We start from the raw sequence: 23,310 nt of genomic DNA on the forward strand, positions 1-23,310 counted from the left end.
GAGCCTATGTCGCAATAACAAACCTGAAATCACAGACAAGTATTTAACAATTATAGATGTACAGATGTAGTAAAATTGTCAGAGCTTTTAAATCCAAACTCTCTTAAAATGGAACTGTGTGTGTTCTTATTTCGAGCAATGTCTACATTGCAAGCACCATCCACATCCCCATCACAGATACATCAAAATGGATGATGGATCCAGAAATGACAGATCTATGAAGCATTGTTCCATGGGCGACATGTTGGCGAGGAGCTATATACAGTATGTGGTTTCTATTTGTGGTCATATAACCTTGCATCCAAATCCGTGTTAGAGATAAACATCAGTTACAAAAAATACTTCCGCTCACTGGAAATGAATTTAAACAAATTAGAGTATGTGTAGAAAAAAACCTAAAATTAAAATACACCAATCTGAGACCACATCTTACCTTTATGTAACCCCAGGACACAGAGAACAGATAATTTGCTTCAGGCATTTTGACAAATTAGCAAAGTAGATCCAGAAACAGAAAGGTGCAGGCTTGTAGCCCAAAATACAGTTTGTGTGATGAAAGCACTAGACAGCTAGCGAAACAAGAACAGTCCGCAGCTTTGACCGATAGAAGACCTTAACCTGAAGAGGTTCAAAGTAAATTTGCTGCACAGAATCCAAAAACGAAGCACCATGTTCCTGTCCTGTGAATATCCATAAAGGCGAGCCCATGTTCCAGGAAGCAGAGAGGAAAAGCCGATTCTGAGAGAGGAGCGGTGGAAGCGTAGCACCCCAAAGATCCAATGAGAGCATATCGTGACCACACACACTGTGATCCACACTGACATGCGCGCGCATTCACATGCACTCAGATAGAGACACACTGCTGAGCTTGTGAATAATTGATGGTGGTGCGGATGCTTGGTAGATGCCAAAGCACCAGGACAGCAAAAATGTTTCTGTCAACAGCTCCCAAACATTGCTGGCTGCCTGACTTCTGTGTGTATGACACAAGCTCCCATGTGAAGAGCACAGGCTGCTTCTCTCACTGTGTCACACAACAGCAGCAAATCAGGGCCCAGAGATGGAAGAAGTGTGAGCTCATCATCACCTCTGATTGGCTTGGGTTGGAGCAGAGTTGAGATCACCTGCTGTGTGATTCGCTGGGACACAAGCCAGTGGAAAATCTACCCTTTCATTTTCCTTCCATTCCTGCAGTGCAAGGGGATGTGACTTTTTTTTTTGGTGTGAGTGTGCGTGTGTATACAATACATGTTTGTTTGTGTGGAAGACGTACTTGCATTACATCCACTAGTATGTGTGTGTGTATGCGTGTTGAGTGACTTAACCTTCTGTATATTATGATGTACAAGCACAGGTTACCTCATCCTAGCTGACACAATACTGAAAGAGGCCAGCTCTCCAGTACTCCTGGGAGGTGAGTCAGTAACATCACTGATGACATGATGTAAACACATGAAAACCAATTCATCTTGTAAAAAGAATGGGCGTCACAGATATCTGAAGTGGGCTCAGTAGGACAGAAACTGAAAGCACAGGCTGCTGTGTGTGCCACTGAGCTCAAGAGCTTGTCACTAGTTGGAAATGAGGATCAAACCTTATTGAAAAGAGATTTTGAACTGAATTTTTCCATTAGAAACAGCCTGAATATAGATAAAGTAGAAGATATGTATGATACTTCAAATATATTTCATGTGTCTGGCAGCCATTTTGGTTGCCCCTAATTCAGTAGCACTTAATGATCTGCTACTTTAATGTTATTTTATCAAGTCGAGTACAACCACACAGACGAGAAACCATGACAACAAAACATCAAGTCAGATGACCAACAATCAAGCGCTAAAAAAACACTTACAAATCACTTAAAAATCAATGGAAGGGTCATAAAAAGCAAAACCAATCTGGACTGGGAGCCGTTTGCAGCTCATTCCATTTACACCTGAATCCTGTCCCACTAATCCATGATATGGGATGTCTAAAGTGAAGTCATAATTAGACTGTTTCTTGTAGATAGGGTTGGGTATTGAACATTGCTGCTTTTTTTAAATGCCAAATATGTTCTGAAGTATTCGAAAACTGACATTTTACATAAGGATATATCTTTTTATATTGCACATTTCATTGCAGTGGAACTCCATTTGCTTTACACTAAATTACATTCAGCAACTTGATTAATGACTTGAGATTATAACAAATACAATATAGAATTAAAGCTGCAAGCAGCGTTGGAGGGCCCTCGCACCTCCGCGCGCGTCGGGCGTGTGGCGGCTCCGTCCCGCCGCCGGACTCCGACCCTTCCACACGAGCCAGAACGTTCATGTAGTTTGGACAGCGCGTGAAGGACTTACACGTCACTATGTTGCGCTATGAAACGGCCGCTAATGACGTCCTGTATTCCTGTATACGAAGTGTTGACTACACTGTGAAGGTCTTGAGGCTTCTCTGACAAAACATGAGCAGTGTGAAACACACTGGAGAATCTACAGTGAACTTGGAAGAGCTTTCGGTTCCATGGCGAGACACAGAACTTTGACAGCTTGCCACGGGCAAAGCGTAAAAGATTATAGAAAGCTTTTGATAACTTTTCATCGTGAATACTGCTTCTACCAGCTGACCGAGTTTGAAGTCGATCGCTTCAACCCCCTCGGACTAGTTCGCTCATTTACGACCCCTATAAATGGCTGAAATTTTGACACTTGATTCAAAATGGCCGACTTCCTGTTGGGTTTAGGTCAACGCTCCAAGAGGCTTTTTTGTAGGTCCTATCGTCCTGCATAAGTATACCGAATTTGGTAGATGTAGGTAAAACGTAGCCCGGGGGCTAGTTCGTCAAAATGTTGTAGGGGGCGCCGTAGAGCCATTTTGCCCCACCCAAACCTGTTAACCCAATACGATTATTCATTTTAGGCCTCCTGACATGTATGCTAAATTTGGTGAGTCTGCACGTATGCGTAAGCGTGGAAATTAAATTCGTATTTCATGGCGAACAGGGCGTCGCCACGGTGACAGCGTTTGGCGAAACCTCAAGCCCTTCATACCTTTGCATTGACCACATCTTGAGAATGTTTGGCTCAAATTTGAGGTGTCTGTGGTTAACCTGCTGAGAGAGAGACGTCCGAGAAAGAAGACATGTACGGCCTCCCGCCAGTAGGTGGCGCTATGACTATGGTTCAAAATGGCCACGTACATGTCTTCAAAGGTGGACAGTCATCAAACTGTATGAATTTGGTGAAGATAGGACCTTGTACAGTGGAGTTACAGCACTTTTAATTCTGATGGCGAAAAAAAAATTTCAATCGACAGTGTCTGCATCGCCACGGCAACAGCTTTTGACACAGAGTCACACCGTTCGCTCCAGACCAACATCAACATCTTGAGGCTTTCCTAACCAAATTTGAAGTGGATCCGATCAACTGTCTGGTCTTGAGCCATCGTAGCGCAAAACATAAAGTTTCCTGTCAGCACCAGGTGGCGCTATGACTTAAAATGAATATTGACATGTAGATGTGTTCGGGGCGGGACTCTCATCAGACATGTGAAATCTGGTGCATATTGGATCACGTACAGTCAAGTTATTAACAACTTCCTGTTTGACGGCGAGGCACAAACTTTTGACAGCTCGCCACGTCCAAACCGTTAAAGATTATACCAAACCTTTAACAACTTTTCATCCTTGATATTATTTCTACCAGCTGACCAAGTTTGAAGTCGATCGCTTCAACCCCCTCAAACTAGTTCGTTCATTTACGAACCCTACTTTTTAACATAAAATCCAAAATGGCCGACTTCCTGTTGGGTTTAGGTCATTGGTCCAAATTACTTTTTTGTGCGTCTTTAAGTGATACATGAACCCACCAAATTGCGTACACGTACATAAATTGCAGTTCCGGGGGTAGGGGTTTTAGTGTTAGGGGGCGCTATAGAGCCATTTTGCCACGCCCATTTGTGAGACAAATTTGCGTTTGTTTTGACACCAGAATAATAATAATAATAATAATAATCCACACAGTTTCAACTATGTTTCGAGCCCCCTGGTTGGCTGGTTTTTTGCCATGTCGCGTATTTTTTCGAGGCCTACCTGCTCGGGGACTGTGAGGTCCGTACACCTCTTGGTTCTTGGGTACTTGCACGTTTCCTCCCTTTTCCCCCACGCAGTTACAATAGGGTCCTCGCACCGCTTGGTGCTCGGGCCCTAACAAGCACCACTGACAACCACTCACTATCCAACACACACACACACACACACATTATAACCTCAGCCCTAGAAAACAGAAAAGTATTTATTCGTTTGTTTACTTTTTACTGTGGATGCAGTTCATGACAGATCTCCAGTCATCAGGCAGTTTGCTAGGAGAACAGGACTGAAGAATTAGTCGTAGTTCTCTGATCAAATAGTTCCTGATTCCTGAAGCCATTTTATGGACATGAGAACTTTGGCTTCATTAACTAAATAAATAAATGTACATTTTTCAAATCAAGGTATCAAAAATGTATTGGTTGTGGTTTTGGTACCAAAACTCTGGTATCACATCAGCGCTAACACTGAATATATTGAAACAACACCCAGCCCAAGATTTACAAGATTTGAAATGTGTCTTGGAGTGATTTTCCCTTTTTGTCAATTAGGATGTCTATCTAACTTGAAATAAAAAAGCAATGATAAAGTATGACATTTTTGTGATAAAGCAATACACAGGGTTTAACTGTGTAAATCTGCAGTTAAGTGTTTTTTTGTCTATTTGGGGGCAGACAAAACAAGCTGTGAACGCCTTCTGGCCACCTGGTGAATATAAGTCCAATATTTGCTCCCTTTTTGCTCTGCTTTTGGTCTCTGAACACTCCTGAGGGCAATTAGCTCTTAAGCTGGTCCACTATGTTCACCAGCTAGTCTCCGACTGTGTCTGTCTGACCTTCGGAGCACGTAGCGTGCAGCAGGTTTTTAGAGCTTTTTTCATGAAAATGGTTTACTGCTGTGGCCAATGCCAGTGCTTTGATCTTGGTGAGAATGACCAAAAAGAGGAACTTTAGGAGCCAGCAGCTAAACAATTAACTGAAAGTTACTATGAAGCTGAGGGGAGCTGCAGATTCAGGTGATAATTCTGCAGGTTCATAATAATAAGTGACCTCTTTTACAATGAAAAACTTTTTTCACATTGTTATTGTAAAAATATAGATTACATCTGCTTTCATCATGATAAGGTAGCGTTACAATACATTATAAAGAATTAAGTACAGGTGTAAAAGGTGACAAATATAAATTATTTTAAAAAAAGACAACTTTAAATTCTGTACAGAAAACATTTAATTTTGAACCATGAATATTGTTCACAGGCTTCTACAGTCTGTCAACCTGGGACTCAGAGGAAGAAGTCTCTTTTCTTCTCTTGGTGTATGTGTGTGTGTGTATGTGTGTGTGTGTGTGTGTGTGTGTGTACATGCACATGTGTACATGCATGGTGTCGTGTGTCTGTGATGGTCCAGTGGTTACATGGATTGAAAAGGGACCAAACCTGTCTCTGCTTACTTTACACCCCACCTCTACAGCCAGCCAGGCACTGTTGAGTAATTTACAGCTATGCTGGAGCAGATGAGACAACTGGCTAACTGAGATCCAGCAGCTTTGATTGACTCCAAGCCAAGCAGGCCAGCACAGGTCCATCACACACACACACACACACACACAGTTTACTCCCTGCAGGAGAATATACACAATATACAACACAGACACCCCTTCTATCCACACAAACACCCCCTCTCTATCAAACAAATATACTACACACACGTATTGATAGCTTAGCCAAGAGGTGTGAACACAAACTATTGGGTAAAAATTGGAAAGTGTCACACCAAGCTCAGTTGTGACTTGCGTGTAATTTGTTCTTTGGCGGAGTGACCAAAAATATCCACTCCCTGCTGTATATAGCCCATGACACCTCAGGATCTCTGTTGCATTTGTTTCTTTTCTCACATTCCACATTTAATCTGGTGGCAGAGAACAGTCTCTACAAAGAACAGGGAGAGCAGGAACAGTCTAATTGCCGCAACGAATGAATGCAGCACTGACTGTGAGAAAGAGGTCTGCTGTCCATTAATGATCTGAGCAGAACGTGGAGAAGAAAATCAATGAAGTATGTAGGTAGGTACCATTACAAACAGCTAAATGGTAATGGCAAGGGGTAAGACACCAGAATGATACATAAACAAAGAAAGTAACAGAAAGGCAGAGGGATGCAAAGATAAATAGATAAAAGAGGCAATGGAGCCTTTGTCAGCTGACACAACTTACTGTTTGTTTCTCAACTGGGAGCAGCAGCTTAAAAAGTTTGACTGGTATGTTTGGATTAAAGAAACTCCACACTGTTATGAGAATCGCTATCCAAGGACACGCTCAGACGTTGCCAGACAGAGTAGCAATCGAGGGTGTGCTCTGCAACGGTGGGAAGCCTCATATCTACAAGGACAAGAGGAAATTCTCCCGCCAGTAGATGATGACATGATGTATGAGAGCTACACCCACAACGGCCATTATAAAACCTAACTGTATATGCTCACCAGATGAGCCTTTTACTCTGTAACCTCTATGATGTTGTTGCACTGTCAAACACTCCTCTTACATGTAAGATTAAACTTTGTTATAACTTGCAAGCTGGCTCCAATCTCCTCTACCTAAAGAAGAAGTCTTTTGACAATTTGGCGCCCAACGTGGGGCCCCAATATCCATTCTCTTCCTCCGGTGAAAACCACAGACCTTGCGCAAGGCTGAGTGAAAAAACTCAGAGGTAAGACCTCCACCGCGGGATTCCTAAAAACCCGTTTTGGACAGGGAGGCCAGGGCCACTGGAGAGAGGGATGGTGACGGGGTGTAGCAGAGGAGTGACGAACCAGCTACCCTGAGTCCGGCACTCAACAACAGGGGTGAGTTAAACAAAAGGATAGGTCAGGGACCTATAGCAAGTCAGGGACTTGTGGTAAGTCAGGGACTTACGGTAAATGTCTTCAGAAAGACTGATAGGTCAGGGACCTAGGGTAAGTCAGGGACTTACGGTAAAGCGTCTTTAGAAGGACGACAAAAAACTAATCTCTCAGCGCCTGAGTTAACAATAATAGACGTCGGGAAGTCAGGGACTTCAGGGAGTCAGGGACTCACAGAGAATTTTTTTTATTAAATAAATTTTCCCTAAAATTCAAAAAAAATAAAATAAAATAAAATAAATAAAAAGAAAAAGAAAAAAGAAAAAAGAAAAAATTAAAAAAGAAAAAGAAAAAAATGGGTAATTGCTGCAGCAGTTGTTATCGGAGTCAGGGACCTGACGAGGTCCAGTATGAAGGGGATGCGAAGCGCATGAAACAGGAAAAAAAAATAATGTAAAATATTTGAAAAAATGGCAAAATAAATATGAGTTTAAGGGAAAACTGCAAGTAGGAGATTGCAGAGAATTAGTGGCAAAGATTGAAACAAATACAAAGGGGAGTAAGATAAAAGCAAGAAAGGAAGGCCTCACAGAAGCCCAGGTGTGGTTAAACAAAGCACTCAAACAAGCTGGCCTTCAGCGCCAGAGGGAGAAAAAAGAGGGGGAGGAAAAGCAGAGACAGAGAGAAAAGGAGAAGGAAGCAGAAAGGGACATGAAAATTCCTAACCCTTATCCTGTGTTGTATTCTGCCCGAGATAAGCGAGAGGACCACGAATACAGACCCCTGGGTCCTTTCCCAAGTCTACCGCCATACTCGGATCCACAACAACCACCTCTGCTGTCTAGGCCTCTCCTGGGGAAAGTCACTTCAAAGTCCTCACCTCCAGGACCGTCCTCCTCCTCATCTGCCTCCCACCACTTGCCTCAATCATCCATGACTGCACAACCATCTCTGTCCGGGGTGGACACACCACACCGGACCCGAAGCGGTAATGTATACAATCCTTTACATTACCTCAGTCCAACACCACCACCAGTACCTAATCTCGGACTTAAAGATGCAGAAATGTTTCCTATGATAGAAATGCCAAATCCCAGAGCAGGACAGAGTAATCAACCCCCCACTGTCAGAGTGTATAGACCATGGACTGATGCAGATGTAAAAGAAGCTGCTGCTGGCATCGTCCATCCCAAATTAAATTCAGAAGAATTCCTAACAGAGATAAAGAGACTGTGTGACAGTTTCAGGCTGGACACAGTGGAGACTGAGAGAGTCCTGCGATGTGTTGTGAAACAGGATTGGTGTTTGGTGAAGGGGACATGGGACCCCTTCGAAAATAATGCACCCATCTCGTTCGGACATGTGCAATACAATGAGAGGACAGAGGCATTGTATGGTAGAATAATCCAACACTACAGAGGACAGGCTTGTTACTCTAAAGTGTTAGGGTGCAAACAGGGACCAGAGGAGTCAGTGCTAGTCTATTTCGATAGGCTGAGTCAGATTTTTGCAACTCACAGTGGTATACCTGTAGACCGTGCAGACACGAGTAATTACAACCTACAGCTAAAAAATGCATTCCTGCTTGGAATGCATCAACAAATCTGCAATAACATTAAAAAGCACCTTGTAGGATGGAGGAGTGCAGGGATTCAAACCACCAAAGATCATGCAGAACATGGTGAGGAACAAATGAATGTAAAGAAAAAGAAACTTAAAGTTAAAAGTAATGACACTTTTATTGTTGATGACTGTGATGAATTTCCCACTGATGAATATTATGATTATGATTCAATTGTGGCAAATTTGGACATTGGACAGAGGGCCAGAACACAGAGGAGGATCATGAGGAGGATGACGAGTGGCAACATGACAATGATCAGTCAGCAGAATCATTTTAGATTTGCAGCTATTTTTGATCCATGGGATTTCACATGTATCAACAGGAGGGATGGTATCTGTGATAAATAAAACATTTACAATCTATGGTTATCAAAACTACTCCAAGACAAGGTACATTTCCTGAAGTAACCTACCATTTTCAAATTGTCTGTATGGATTTCATAGAACTAAACAAAAATTGAAGGAAAAAGATACTGTTTGGTGATAATAGATATGTTCCCATATTCACATCCATGTTTTACTTTGTTTTCGTCTATTAGGGAAATAATGATTAGTTAGTAGGGGCAGGTCCACTTCACAGGTACGATGGGATGACCAGCCTGGAGGTGGACAGTTTCTGTTCTTTTACGGATGTTCCCATACTCAAAGTTTCCAGAGTAGACAACAGCTATTTTTCTCATTGTGTACCGTTTGTGTGCAGTTAATTTTTGACATTATTGTGACCCTCTGGGAGTGCCATAGTGCGGTCGCCGGGGCAGCGGGACCGTAAGAGAATTTTCCTGTCCAGAAAGATTGATTGTTCTGCCAGACAGGTTTTTCGCTCTTACACTCCATGGGCTTTTGATATACATGTAAGGTAAAGTTCTTATATGTTATGTGGAAAGTTGCACTCTTGTGAGTGCAAACAGGTGGGAATGTTATGAGAATTGCCATCCAAGGACATGCTCACACGTTGCCAGACAGAGTGGTAATCGAGGGAGTGCTCTGCCTCATATCTACAAGGACAAGAAGAAATTCTCCCGCCAGTAGATGATAACGCCCATTATAAAACCTAACTGTATATGCTCACCGGTTGAGCCTTTTACTCTGTAACCTCCATGATGTTGTTGCACTGTCAAACGCTCCTCTTACATGTAAGATTAAACTTTGTTATAACTTGCAAGCTGGCTCCAATCTCCTCTACCTAAAGAAGAAGTCTTTTGACACACACGTATCTGTGTAGGTGTCCATCCATTATCTTTACTGATCGTAAGCTGCTCTTATCTTTTTTCAACCTAAAGAAGCAGGCTGCGAGTGTACGAGTACGACAGCGTATATAGCCAGGAAAACAACTTTTAAAGGCAGATGTATTGAGTAGGCTTGTGTACACCATCAAATGTCAAAGAAAAGGAAATGACCAAGTATTGATCAGTGAATACAACACACATTAGACACTGGACTGGTTATATCGTGTTGTATGAGATTGTATTTCCTTAAGGGTTGGCCACCTAGACACTTGCCTTAACCCAGGAGATACCCTGAGGTCAAGGAACCATGTAAACTGTCCCCTCCCATGTTTTTAGTTACAGCAGCTGTAGATTTCTACACATTTACCTTACCAAGACTGCAACACAGGACGCCTCCACTTCAAAATGTGTTTGTCATCTATGAAAATGAATAATATTCACCATGAGGGGCCTGTACCCTTTGACATCCGACCCCCACCCCCATCCCCTATAAAAAGACACTGAGAAGTGCCTCTAAGAAATGGCTAGGTAAAATGAAAAGTGACACTTTCCAGGGAAAAAGATCTAGATTCCTGCTCAGCTGATCAATTGTTATAGCAGCCTATGGGCTTAATAGAGTAACTCTGAGAAAACTGACATTCAGAGGTGACATGTATTATTTCCCCAGGTCATGTTAAAATCTAATTGGGGTTACTACTCGGGGATGTTGTAAGCAGAAAGAGCTGTGCCACTTCTGCAAAAGTAACGCAAAACAGCAGCAGCTATGCAATGTGACTGCTAAAGGACACACTAAAGCACTAAATGCACATTCAGAGGAAAATGAGGTGCAAATTTGTTGTTATTTAATTCAATACATACATACATAGAGGGAATCCCATTTTATTTTATTGTGTCTTTTAAATGTCAGACTTTCCTTCATTGGTCAATTAGGGCTCATGTTGAGTGTTCAATGAAATTCTGCAAGACACAGACAAAGTAATCGCTATGTGTGGGAGATGTAGTGACAGTAGTACCTATGATGTATGTGTGTGTTGCTGGAGTGAGGCTGGTTAGGCCTGTGGCTGTTGCCATGACAACCACTGATAGCTATACTGGTGAGCAATTGTGAGGCAGTGCATGTTACAATTTTTTTTGTCTCTTTTCACTTTTAAACGATGTAGATGTCCTGGTCATGCATGTCGTGTCGTGTCGACATCAGCCGTGAGTGTGTGCGTTTGTGTAATTCCTTTGTCTGTCCGTCCTCCCTGCCTCTCTTTTTGGTCCGTCCTCCCTGCCTCTCTTTTTGGTCCATCCCCCCTTCGTGTGACATCACAGTGTGTGACATCACCAGAGCCCTGAGCTGATCAGCATTCAAAGCGGCACAGCAGCCTCCCTCCTCACACACACACAATCATATACACACACACACGAGAGGCGACTGAGCATGCTCATTGCACAACTCCCTGCCTGCATGATGATGCTATCACTAACACACATAGAAAATACAACAAACAGTCCAATGTTCACTTTGATTTCGGATTCCTAAAAAAAGACACCACTGCCCATAATATATACTGCTCATATGATAACCAAATATGTATCAAATAGAAACTACTATGGGTCGTGAAACACTTGACAAATGAAAGAGAGGAACACTGAAGAGTTCATATTCATTTAGTATTAAACTACATACATTAAAATCACTCAAATCAACTACCTATAATGTATTAGATCTATTGCTCCCAGTAATATTTAAATAAATAAAATTGTGCTGGATAGCAGTTTGGTCTGTCTTTGAGCAATAAACATAAATTCACTGTTGCTGAATGCTGCACAGTAGGTGTGGATTGATTTAAAAGTCTGATGAAATGACAGTAACCTGTGAACACAGTGCTATTTGCAGCCACCTCCACTGTCAGATGTTTAGACCACCATGAATAAATTCTGTAAACTGTAAAAAACACTAGAAACATGCTATACAGTATATATTGTAATAGTGTAACTTTGGTTAAAGATCAGTATATACACTTTGCACGCACACACACACACACACACACACACACACACACACAGTATGCCACATTCAAATTCATCAGCCACAAAAAACACCACAGTGAATCATGGGTAGCAGCCTCTGGACTTGTTTCAATAAATAACACAGGCAGTGCATTCATAGAATTAGGCATTTGAAGTGTGAAAAAACAAAAACGATATCAATACTAGTAATTGTAATAGCTATATCAATATGAAAGAAACTGCTGTAAGACGAAGGCTTAAGATGAAAGCTTTGCCTTGGCAAGTTAGTGTAAACTTTTTATTGTTGTTCCTACCTTGTTGGAAGCCATCTCACTGACTGAGTGTCTTGTCTGCAGCGTCTCCAACTGGTCCAGACACCAGTCCAGCTCCTCCAGGGTCTCTGTGGCCAGTTTCTGGTAGGCCTCCTCTGCAGGGGCAAGACAGGAGGGCAAGGGGTCAGTAAGGGCCCGCTTCAGAGGGCTAGTGGACGGTCCAGGCCCGGGGTCTCCCGCCCCACATACAGCTAAGCTGGGATACCCCGAGTAGACACATGGACGACTCTTCATACTGGACAGGTGAGCCAACTGTGTAGGCCTGGGAGTAGGGCCTTGTTGTCCTGTATCTTAACCCACAGATGAGCAGTCACAGGTCAGCTGTAGCAAAGCTCACTGATTCCCTTGGAGAAAAGACACCTCCAGTGCACTCCTACAGTTCAAATCCTGGGTTCTTCCTTTTAAGAGTCAATCAGATAAAATCCCAGGGAGTACAGCTGCAGGTGATGTATGGCAAACGGCCACCCTGAGTCAGTTCTGGGTATCCAAATGAATATCAACAGTAAGAAAATCACAGCAGAGAATACAGAGGTAACCCACAGGGCAAGAGGAGCAACAAAAAACAGAAATCTCACACAGACAGACTCACTCACTATCTCACATACACAGCACACATATCACAGTCAGCGATCTAGGCGTGCAAAGTTTACACTGTCATTCATAAGAGAGATGTAATTCCAGTCATGTAGCAGGATGAACAGCAGTCTATTTAGCAGGCCCATGTCTGCCATAGGAGGGATGGAGGGAAGACAGGGACGGTGAAAAAGAATCCAGTGAGAGACTCAGAGCCAGTCAAGATCCATGTCAATACTGTCCAGCACAAAACACACACGAGATTGTTCACAGCATCCTAACAAATACAAAGACATCTCATACACACGGACGCAAATAGACACACACATGCATACACACACACACACTCACACCAGACGAAATGCTAACCATAACACATCATGATTTTGTCTCCTTAGCCTCTTTGCTAATAAAAACATCCATGGTTTCCAGGAAGAAAAGGGTATAATCCAGTGGTGTGTGTGTGCTGGATATTGTTTCCTATAGATGCTGTGTGTATAGGGGGTGGGCTGCTGTTGCTTCGGCGTCCCTGGTAGCCAAACGTGCTGCTCTCCCCAAGCTGTACCTAAAGCCTGAGAGGACTGCACTGTGGATGGGGAAGGGAGAGGAATAAAACATGGACTGGAGTAATAAGGAAACGAAGCCAGAGCTGGGAGCTCCCTATATTGTGTGTACATGCATGCTAATGTGTGTTCAGAATACAAATACACCAAAACAGAGAGGTAAACAAATAGATGGCTAACGTTATGGTAAAGATGAGTTTTAGTGTCACAAGCCCTACGTCAAAGTACTGGTCCATTTCTTTTAATTTGAAATTGAAGGCATGCCCCTCTCAAAGTCAGAAGCCAATTAATATTGATGCTTTGACTAATTTGGGAAAGCACAGGCTTTTAACGCTATGTGATCTGGGAGGGGGGTGACTTTAGCTGTAATTCAATTACACAGACAGAGAAAACAGTGTCAGATTAAAATACACAAGGACCAAATTTAATCACATGATTCCATATCAGCGTAACACAGTTAGCATGTATAATGAATTAAGGCCTTTGGAAAGTACTGTGCTGTCTTTATTTAGGTTTGAATGATAAAAATTATTTTTTTGCATTCGATTAAACACCACATGCAACCTAGAGCATGATAAAAACTCATGTATGCTCTAGGTTGCATGTGGTGTTTAATCGCTCTTGAATAAGGGCTATCACAATTTGCAGTGAATAATTACGTTATTGTACTGTATACTATGTTTGGAAACATGCGAACCATTGTTGTTTCCACGCAGGACTATTCAGTGTGTAAGCATGACCACTGACCATCTCTAAATCTCTTTTGTGACCTCCTATTCTCACCAATGTAACCCCCTATCCTGTTTCATTGTCTTTGATAAATCTCTACCTTGCTACTTTAAATAGTCCCCTTCCTCTCCCACACTATTCGTTTCTTCCACTGGTCTCTGAACATCCTTCCTCCTCCCTCTTTTGTCTCCCCTCTTTCTTTCTCTCTCTCTGTCTCTCTCCCTGGTGTGGTGTCAGAGGCTGGGGTGCTACTCTTTCTGACAGCAACTGCACTGACGTCAATGACATTCTTCTCATGCTTAGTGCGACATCAGACACCGGCGCTCGGAGAGGCCACTCTGCTGCACAGACGCAGAGCTGCAGCCAAACTATGTACCAGAACAGCTCGACAGTGAAGTCGGACTGTGAGGTGCAGGAGGAGGAGGGGGATTGGGGGGAAGGAGGAAAAAAAAAAACATAGACGAGGAGGCAAGGAAAGAGAATAGAGGGTGAACTGCTGAGCAATAATACTGATGTGATATCATTTATTTAGATAATTCATGAGCATATATGTTGTAATTTTACCATACATCAGTCCAAACACTTCCTCAGCCACTTAAGTTACATTGAGACAGTATCATATGCCAATAGTTTTACTAAATAAACCTCATTTATAGATAGTAAAAATATGATCTATAAATTCCAACAGAATGCACTGTTCTACATATGTAATTTGCCAATATGGTTATTTTAAGATGTTTCATTTAATGATGAATAATACTCCATCCTTATGTTGTTTTATACATTCTACTTTTTCCACATGGAACTTCAAATTAAAACGTTTATGTCCTTAAGCCAGTTTTAACAGAATTCAAATGGTATGGATAAACAAGAAAGGACAATATTTGTAAAATACCCATCATTAGTACCTCCACTCTGTCCCATATATGTAGAGAAAGAGCTGTCCATCTCAGGCCTGGGCTACTTAAATAAAATATACTATTTATTTGAGACCTGATATTATCAATATTTGCTGTAGTCGTTGTTGTTTGCATATAAAATCCAAGATGCAATATCAAGGAGAGAAGGTAATGTGGAGTCATTTAGAGTAGTAACTAAATATCCAGAATACAGACCAAAACATGTGTAACATTTTGGATCGAGTAAATGGATGTTAACTGCAGAATATGCTCTGCTGAATGACTGTGAATCAGTGTCTCTCCTTAGCTTTCACTGCATCTTGTATCATCTACAACAGGTAAAAGGTCACAGAACTGCTGGTAATCCTTTTAAATCTTAGATGACCTACAATAATTTTCTTTATTTGTACAGTAAGTCAGTGACAGATGACAGAAAAAAAATGTATTGACAAGCAGGAGATGAGGATAGACAGGAAAGTAGAGAAAGAGCAAAGAAGCTCTCATATAATCCTTCTGAAATTCACTAGTATTCTATCACTGACTGACTCTACTATTAATTCTACTTCCTTTATTGTCTGTATCTGAGTCGCCGCCTCAGCAAGTCTTTGCATTACAAGTAGTCAATACTCTCAAACAATCATGCTCATGACTCACAGCTGTCACCAGTTTATGGCAGGACCCATAATGGCTGTGCACCACTATGATTGTGTTCTAAATATAGCACAGTGTCACCAGTTCCTCATATACAAGCACGTTATGTATCAGGAGTGTGTTTCTTGGGGGGGAATGTCTGGAGTGACCTCCTTCAAATGTGGAAGAGAACAGATTTAAGTACTGCACTTGTAATAATACTAATAAAATAAATGTTTTTTACTGCCTTTACAATATGCATGAATAAGTGTGTCTATGTGATTCCATGGGTGTCTACTCACATGCCTTAGGGATAATTTTACAACACAAAAAACAACACAGTGAAATTATTTATTAATGGTGGGGGTTATATGGTCTCTCCTGCAAACACCAGCTAGGTTACAGCCATTGATACTGCTAAAATGCAAAGTGACTGTCAAGGACAAGTCTATTCTAGCCATCTAAGACTGCCTGTGCCACGTCATCCTCATAACAAAACTCTCAAAGTACGCCAGACAGGCTTTCCAGTGGAAATGGTCTGTCTAGTGGTTATAGCACATCAAACTATCCAAGTCAGGTATGACTTTATTTGTAGGGTGTATTATAGTATTGCACAAACCAAAACTAAACACTTGAGGATCACTTGAGCAAAGAATATTTGACTTCTTCTCTATCTTAACACTCAGACACCAATAATAAAGATAATGGTCCATATACATAAGGTGGATATGACATGTCAGCTTGCAAAGTACCACATAATAGTAGACTTTGAGCTTTTCTTCATGAGTGAACTGCAAGTTTTGCCAAACATCTGTATGTCTAATTAGCTTCCCAGAAACTGATTAAAGATTTGACAGCATCCTGACTGTTCAAACATATTATAGCCACAAAAACCACACCTATCCAAACTATAGAGAAAATAGAAAAAAAACAACAGCTACTGAAAGGGACATATTTGGTCTTGGTTTATTCGTTTACTTATGCTGTCCTTTTTTAGCTCCAGTGAACCAGTTCTCTGCAAAATATGCCGTCCATATTTCTGACTGTGTTGATATTATGTTCATGTTCTCTGGCTCCCTGAGCAGCATGTCTGTGTTTGCCAGGCCCTCAGCAAAACCAACTTATAACCAACCAACTGCTGACAACTTGCAATAGACAAAAATACAATAAAAAACAATATAACTACACTGGCATCCTTTATATTGGTTATAAACCACTGAGCCTTCACTTTAAAAGTATATGTGTGCATACTGCCTCTACTACCAATACCTCTGATGCAATAACACTTTAAGTCTCCCTATTTAGCATTTACAGGCAGTATATAAACAATTAATAAATGGTTTATAACACAAGATGTAATTGTAAGCAGTAAAGTTATAAGACATATCGTATATTATTACAATTGTTTGACTACTACAAAGGCCTCCACTTATGTCCCCCCCCAGGGAGTTGTAGTTGCTGACAAATACATTATGAAACACTTAGATCTGCTTACAACTACATTTTAGTGTTCTATAAACCCTTTAAAACACACACACACACACACACACACACACACACACACACACACACACACACACACACACAGGACACAAGCCATCATGCTGCTTCTTTGACCACATACCTGTAAAAGTGGTCTTGGTAATAGGTGGTGCATTACACATGGGTGATCTCCTATAATGGGTGAAACAAAAACACAGTGAGACATTTCCATCTCAAAACAATACAATCATTAGTTAATCTCAAAATGTTTTATCCAAGACTCTTAGCAGTAAGGAAACTTAATTACCCCTCACTACACATGTGAGGTGCACTGTAGCTGAGGGTACCATTGCAAATTATTACTACTGTTGTTGTAGTACTCAATAGGAACAGCAGAGGGCGAGCAAAGCCAGACTGAGTGAGAGCTGGACACAGTACAGGTAGGTGCAGCATGCCAATGACTTCAAATAACTGCACCTTGCATCATGAAGAGACTGATCAAATATTGCTAAATTCTGGCATGTTGACCATTATTGTCTGTAATATACAATCATTCCTCCCACAACAGATTTTATTGAAAACAAAAAACAGTAAAACTTGGCAACTTACTTATTGGATGCTCTGTCTTGCTGTAGGTTAGTTAATGCACCAAAGTTGTTTCGTACAGTTCTCAAGCTGGCAAGAACCTGAAGTGAAACATGATGAATTAGGACTGAATCGTACAGCATTCAGCAACTCATGAATAAATGGAAACATGTGCTCACCTGTGCAAATGGCGTTACAATCATATCGTCACCATGACTGAAAGACACAAAGAAAGAGAGAGAGGCTTTAATGTTGGAGACAGATCTGTAGTTTACTGACATTCGACAACAGTGGAGTGTCCTCATGTTCTGAAAAGGTCAAGGGCAGAGGGGGAGAGAAGAGCATGGGTCATCACGGTAGATTAGTTTCAGCGTCTCCGATGCACTCAATCATGGTGACATGTTTACTCATCACATCAGTTACCAGCTGAGGCCCTACCTCACAGTGTGTAAAACTTTGAGTGAGAGAACTGAAGGGATCCATTGGTGGACACGTCAGTACAAATAAGGTAGCAAGGACGCTGTAAAACATACAGGTGCTGTCTCTGCACTTGCTGTATGTCTCTCTCACTGTCCCCATTTCTACATGTTCTTTACTTCTATTTTCAGTCCACCCCTTCTCTGCTCTGCACATACACGCAAATCATTATTTCATACTTTCATTGACTTTTATTTATCCAGAGAAAAGTCAGCTGAGCATGTTTCTAACTTTGCTTCACTGATTCCCCTGGTTTTCTCACACGTGGCTCAAGTGTTGAGGTCATTTAATTCCAGCTAAAGGAATTATAACCAGCAAACTTTGTGCCAGAATCCGGGCTATGTAATGACTGTGAACACTGTCAACATTTGCTCAGGTGACAAGAGTGTGTTAGTGACATAGAGCTCTAAGCCTACCGTTTGTTCTACAAGACCACAACCACGTCATGCGTACGCCCAATGGCACGTGAGCTGACGTGCCTGGCATGAAAGTCCAAAGAGATGCAGGCTTGTCATGTGCTCTTATCGCAAGACTAATAGAAGACACTCAGTAGATGACGGGCTGTATACTCTGACAATAATGAACAAGTGTAACTTAGTATGACAAGACAAGCTTCCTCCTGCTAGCTAGTTTCCTTGCGTATGCAAATCAGCAGAAAAAAAGAAAGAATGAGGCATAAAGGCTTAAAGAATACTTATAATAATGTTTTTTAAGTTGGTAACTGGATAGTGGGCGTAGGTCAGGGAAGGGTCATTGGTGTAATGCTCAAAAGGCAGCAGTAAGGAGGAAGTGTAAGGTTACTGCAGGGTATTATTTGTCATCCTTTCGTCTATTTGTCTTCCCTTCAGGCTGGATCGAAATGTTATGTTTTTGGTCAATATTTTTATTTCCTGTAGCACTAAGTGTTCAGCACATGTAACTGGATAGCCACCATTGTGTGGGAAATAAGGAATGGGTTATCAACATATACACTGACTGAAGAAGATGCCTACCGGCTTTTGTAGAGTGTTGTGGTTTGTGTGATCATTTGTCTTTTGTAACTCCACATTGCCTTACATTAACTGGGTTCGTAATACTTTGCAGTGTTTCCCCTAGGTTTACAGCTTTTACGTGTGTAGGAACTCCGCCGTGCACGATACAGAGAGCAGAGGAGGATTGTAAACGTGCCGTCGTGTAAATAAGATAAATAGCATAAGGCTATTTAGTTTGTTTAATAAAAGAACAAGGTATAGACCTGTCCGATAGGAAAGGTACCGTATTTTCCGCACTATAAGGCGCACCGGATTATAAAGCGCACCTTCAATGAATGGCCTATTTTAGAACTGATTTCATATATAGGGCGCACTGGATTATAAGGCGCATAGAATAGAAGATACTGCAGTCAAACGTTTGACTGGGGTTGCGTTGTGCATCCACTAGATGGAGCTGTGCTAAAAGGAATGTCAACAAAACAGTCAGATAAAGTCAAACTTTATTAAGCGTTCTGACAACTTAATGTGCATATTAAACAATATCTCCCAGTCTTGCTCACTCTTCTCCCAAACGTGGAGGGGAACTTTTCCCTGGTTCAGTAAACACGTAGTAAAAGAAACAGTCTGATACCACTAAATCAAACGTTAGTGCATAACTCAACATTGTTCAGTTACGTATAACACGTAAAGCTCACTTTTTCAGTTCAATCCTCGTCCACGAATCCCTCGAATTCTTCTTCTTCAGTGTCCGAATTAAACAGTTGGGCGAGTACGGCATCCAACCTGCCCGGCTCCCTCTCGTCATTATCCAAGTCAGTGTCGCTGCTGTTGCCTGGCAGTTCAGAGATTATTCCTGCCTTCGTGAAGGCTCGGACCACAGTTGAGACTGATATATCAGCCCAGGCATCCACGATCCATTGGCAGATAGTGGCGTAACTCGCCCGGCGCTGTCTCCCCGTCTTGGTGAACGTGTGTTCGCCTTCTGTCATCCACTGCTCCCACGCAGTCCGCAGTCTAGCTTTGAACGCCCTGTTGACACCAATATCTAGCGGCTGGAGTTCTTTAGTTAATCCACCCGGAATGACGGCAAGCTCCGAATTAGTTCGCTTCACTTGTTTTTTGACAGCATCGGTGATATGGGCGCGCATGGAGTCGTAGACCAATAGGGACGGAGCTGTGTGGAAAAAGCCATCCGGTCTCCTAACGTAAATTTCGCTCAGCCACTCACTCATCTTTTCCTCATTCATCCATCCCTTCGGGTTAGCTTTGATGACGACGCCGGCTGGAAAGTTTTCTTTTGGCAAGGTCTTCCTCTTGAAAATAACCATGGGTGGAAGTTTCTGGCCATTAGCCTGGCAGGCGAGAACTACAGTGAAGGATGACTTCTCATTCCCTGTGGTGCGTACAGACACCGTACTGGTCCCCGTTTTTTCCACAGTGCGGTTCACGGGAATATCAAAGGTGAGTGGAACCTCGTCCATGTTGGTGATGTGCTCTGGCCGGATCTTCTTTTCAGTGATCTTCTTTTTGCAGTATGCGCGGAAAGTGACCAGCTTTTCTTGGTAATCTTTTGGCAGTTGCTGCGAGACAGTAGTTCGTGTGCGGATGGAGAGATTACGTCTTTTCATGAAACGAAAGCACCAAGAAGGACCGCCTCGAAATTCCTCGATGTTCATTTCCCGTGCTAGTGCTGTTGCCTTCATTCGAATAGTGACTGTAGAGACGCTTCTACTTGCTGCTCTCTGTTCAACAACCCACTGTTCGAGTTTGTCCTCTAGCTGTGGCCATCTCGCTTTGTTCCCTCGGAAACTCTGTGTAGTTTTCTTAACTTGGCGCAGGTCATCTTCTTGCTTCCTCCACTTCCGTACCATTGATTCATTAATGTTGAATTCTCTCGCTGCTGCTCTGTTCCCATGTTCTACTGCGTGACCGATAGCCTTGAGCTTGAACTCTGCGTCGTAAGCGTGTCTCTTGGAAGGTGCCATTTTGGGGCCGTGTACAACCAGTATGGATCAACCAATTAACCAATTGGTCCATATATAGGGCGCTCCGGATTACAAGGCGCACTGTCGTTTTTTGAGAAAATTAAAGGCTTTTAAGTGCGCCTTATAGTGCGGAAAATACGGTAACCTTGAATGACTTCTGTTGTGATCTGGCGCTATATAGAAAATAAAATTAACTTGACCTTCAAGGGGGGGCCGGGCAGGGCGGGGCACCCCCATAATATAATGGTAGGGGAAACACTGCTTTGTGACTGACCACCTTGTTTACGCTAGTGGATATGACTAAGAATAGATGCGACACCCCACAATCAGCTGTTGATCATGCACACTTCCCACCAGGGCCAAAGCTAGCAGCATGGCATCTTTGAGACATAGCCTAATAAACATCCAGCCGTGACACACAGATTCAGAGAGGCAGAAAAAAAGAGTTAACAACATTGAGCAGAATAGGGAGCATTCAGGTGTATTTGTTGAAGGTTCAGGTGGAAGCAAAAGACACTGTACACTCACATGTCACTAGCAATGGAGGAGTTTCGGGACATCGACTTGGGCGAGAGGTCATAGTCACTGTCGGAGCGGTAGAGGAACGACTCTCGCCGTTGACTGTGGACAAAATTGGCCTGCAGGATGAGGCCTGAGCCCGGGCTGGCCATTGGGTCCAGGGGGCTGCGACCTGATGACGTGCCATTGTCCACATCGAAACTGTATGTGGAGAGAAAGAGAGAGGATCAGAATCTAATAATGTACACCCATACAATTCAGCATTGTAAATGTATAGTATTGAACTCCCCAGTGACACTCCAGAAGAATAAATTGTGTTTGCTAATGATGCTAAACAGCCAAGAGTCACTGTACAGCATGTCTGATGTTCTCAACACTCGAAAGATGAGGGGAGGGATGCAATGATCAAGTTTCCTCACAATCAATTTCAGTCTGACCGTCACCTGAAATGATGCTACGTCTCCAGTCTTTTTACATGCTGATTCTTATAAAAGTACACACCATGCATGAATTAATAAATAAACTTCCAACACAAATGCTGTCTGTAACAGATTGTACTCATGGCTGCATGATGTGGCTCAACTATCCATGTCTAAATAAACCACGGGCCTAATGCAAACAATAATTACATGCTAGTGGTCTTGATGACTTCTGAGCTTACTGACTTATTGACTAAACCAACATAAGTATTTTATTCCATTGCAGCAGCATATGGCGTGCTATGCATTACCATATGCAGCTGCTAATTGGCATGGTCAACAACTATGAAATTCAAAGCATAACCTGACATGCTTGCACTGTATATGACATGTATACAGCATGGGCATAGGCCCTGTTCTAGGCTTTAGACCACTGTTGGCTGACGTCAATTTGCTCATAAACTTAACTATACAAATTATAATCAATCAGTCCCTAATTATCCAGCTGATTATTGGATGATGATCATCATCCTCATCATCATCAGTGAAAGACTAATTGGCACATCACCAACAGTTAGAACTAATGCAGCAATATTCAAAGCCTTCTACATACAACCACAAGTGATTCGCTTCGTTTAATCCCTGCACTGGGCCGCAGGGAATACCCCTGCTCAAACAATGCCACTGACTCACGTTTGAAAGGTGTTTCTAAACCAGTGACACCATTTCCGACTTGGGTGTCACAATGAGCTCCTTAACTTCATTGGGGATTGCTCGGCCAGGTGATGACTAATGCCCGTCACCAGGGATATCTGCCTCATCGCTAAGGCTATCAAGCAATCCCATAATCCCCTCTGGTGTGAATGCTAAGGTCAGGGGGGGATTCCCCTGAGCGCGACACATAATACGCATGAGTATGACGTCCCCTTTGCCATCATCATCATCATCATCATCAACCTGACTATGGAAAAAGCAACACAGTTAATCAGCTACGATACCCTGCTCACCCTGCTGCCCTGTTAGCGTTTCCTGCCCTTATGTTTATGTATGCATGTGGAAGAGCAGAGGATGTCCTAAGAACAGAGAGAACAGTGTGAGTGTACTGTACATGCACATATGTTTGCATGACGTAAAAAAAAAAAAAATCCAACTAACAACTACAGAGTTCCTTGTCAATACACAATGAGAAACGATGAACACTGCTTTCAGTGCCCTTCCTGTTTTCCATCTTGAGCTTATACGTTTTCTTCAGGATATGTCACATCCTCGACAACAGATGATTCACTGATCTAACAGGTGCAACTGAATTGTTTGGCAAGTTTGGTTTGTAGGTTCTGAAAATAAGGGATGAGTTGTGAATGTTTTGTGAGAGAGAGAAGAGAAGAGGAGGAGG

General features: G+C 42.3%; 1 protein-coding gene across 2 annotated transcripts in view; it reads right to left on the minus strand.

The window, feature by feature from the left end:
• pde4d (phosphodiesterase 4D, cAMP-specific) overlaps positions 1 to 23,310 on the minus strand; it is a 56,219-nt gene that overhangs the window by 8,459 nt on the left and 24,450 nt on the right. For both annotated transcript variants that reach the window (XM_070833179.1, XM_070833180.1), the window contains 5 exons: positions 21,508 to 21,699; positions 17,726 to 17,762; positions 17,571 to 17,647; positions 17,104 to 17,153; positions 12,068 to 12,180 (listed from right to left, as the gene is read on the minus strand). In XM_070833179.1, the coding sequence (XP_070689280.1) occupies positions 12,068 to 12,180; positions 17,104 to 17,153; positions 17,571 to 17,647; positions 17,726 to 17,762; positions 21,508 to 21,699 (469 nt within the window). The remainder of the gene's footprint in view (positions 1 to 12,067; positions 12,181 to 17,103; positions 17,154 to 17,570; positions 17,648 to 17,725; positions 17,763 to 21,507; positions 21,700 to 23,310) is intronic.

This window comes from Pempheris klunzingeri, chromosome 7 (genome assembly GCF_042242105.1).
Source record: "Pempheris klunzingeri isolate RE-2024b chromosome 7, fPemKlu1.hap1, whole genome shotgun sequence".
NCBI lineage: Eukaryota > Metazoa > Chordata > Actinopteri > Acropomatiformes > Pempheridae > Pempheris > Pempheris klunzingeri.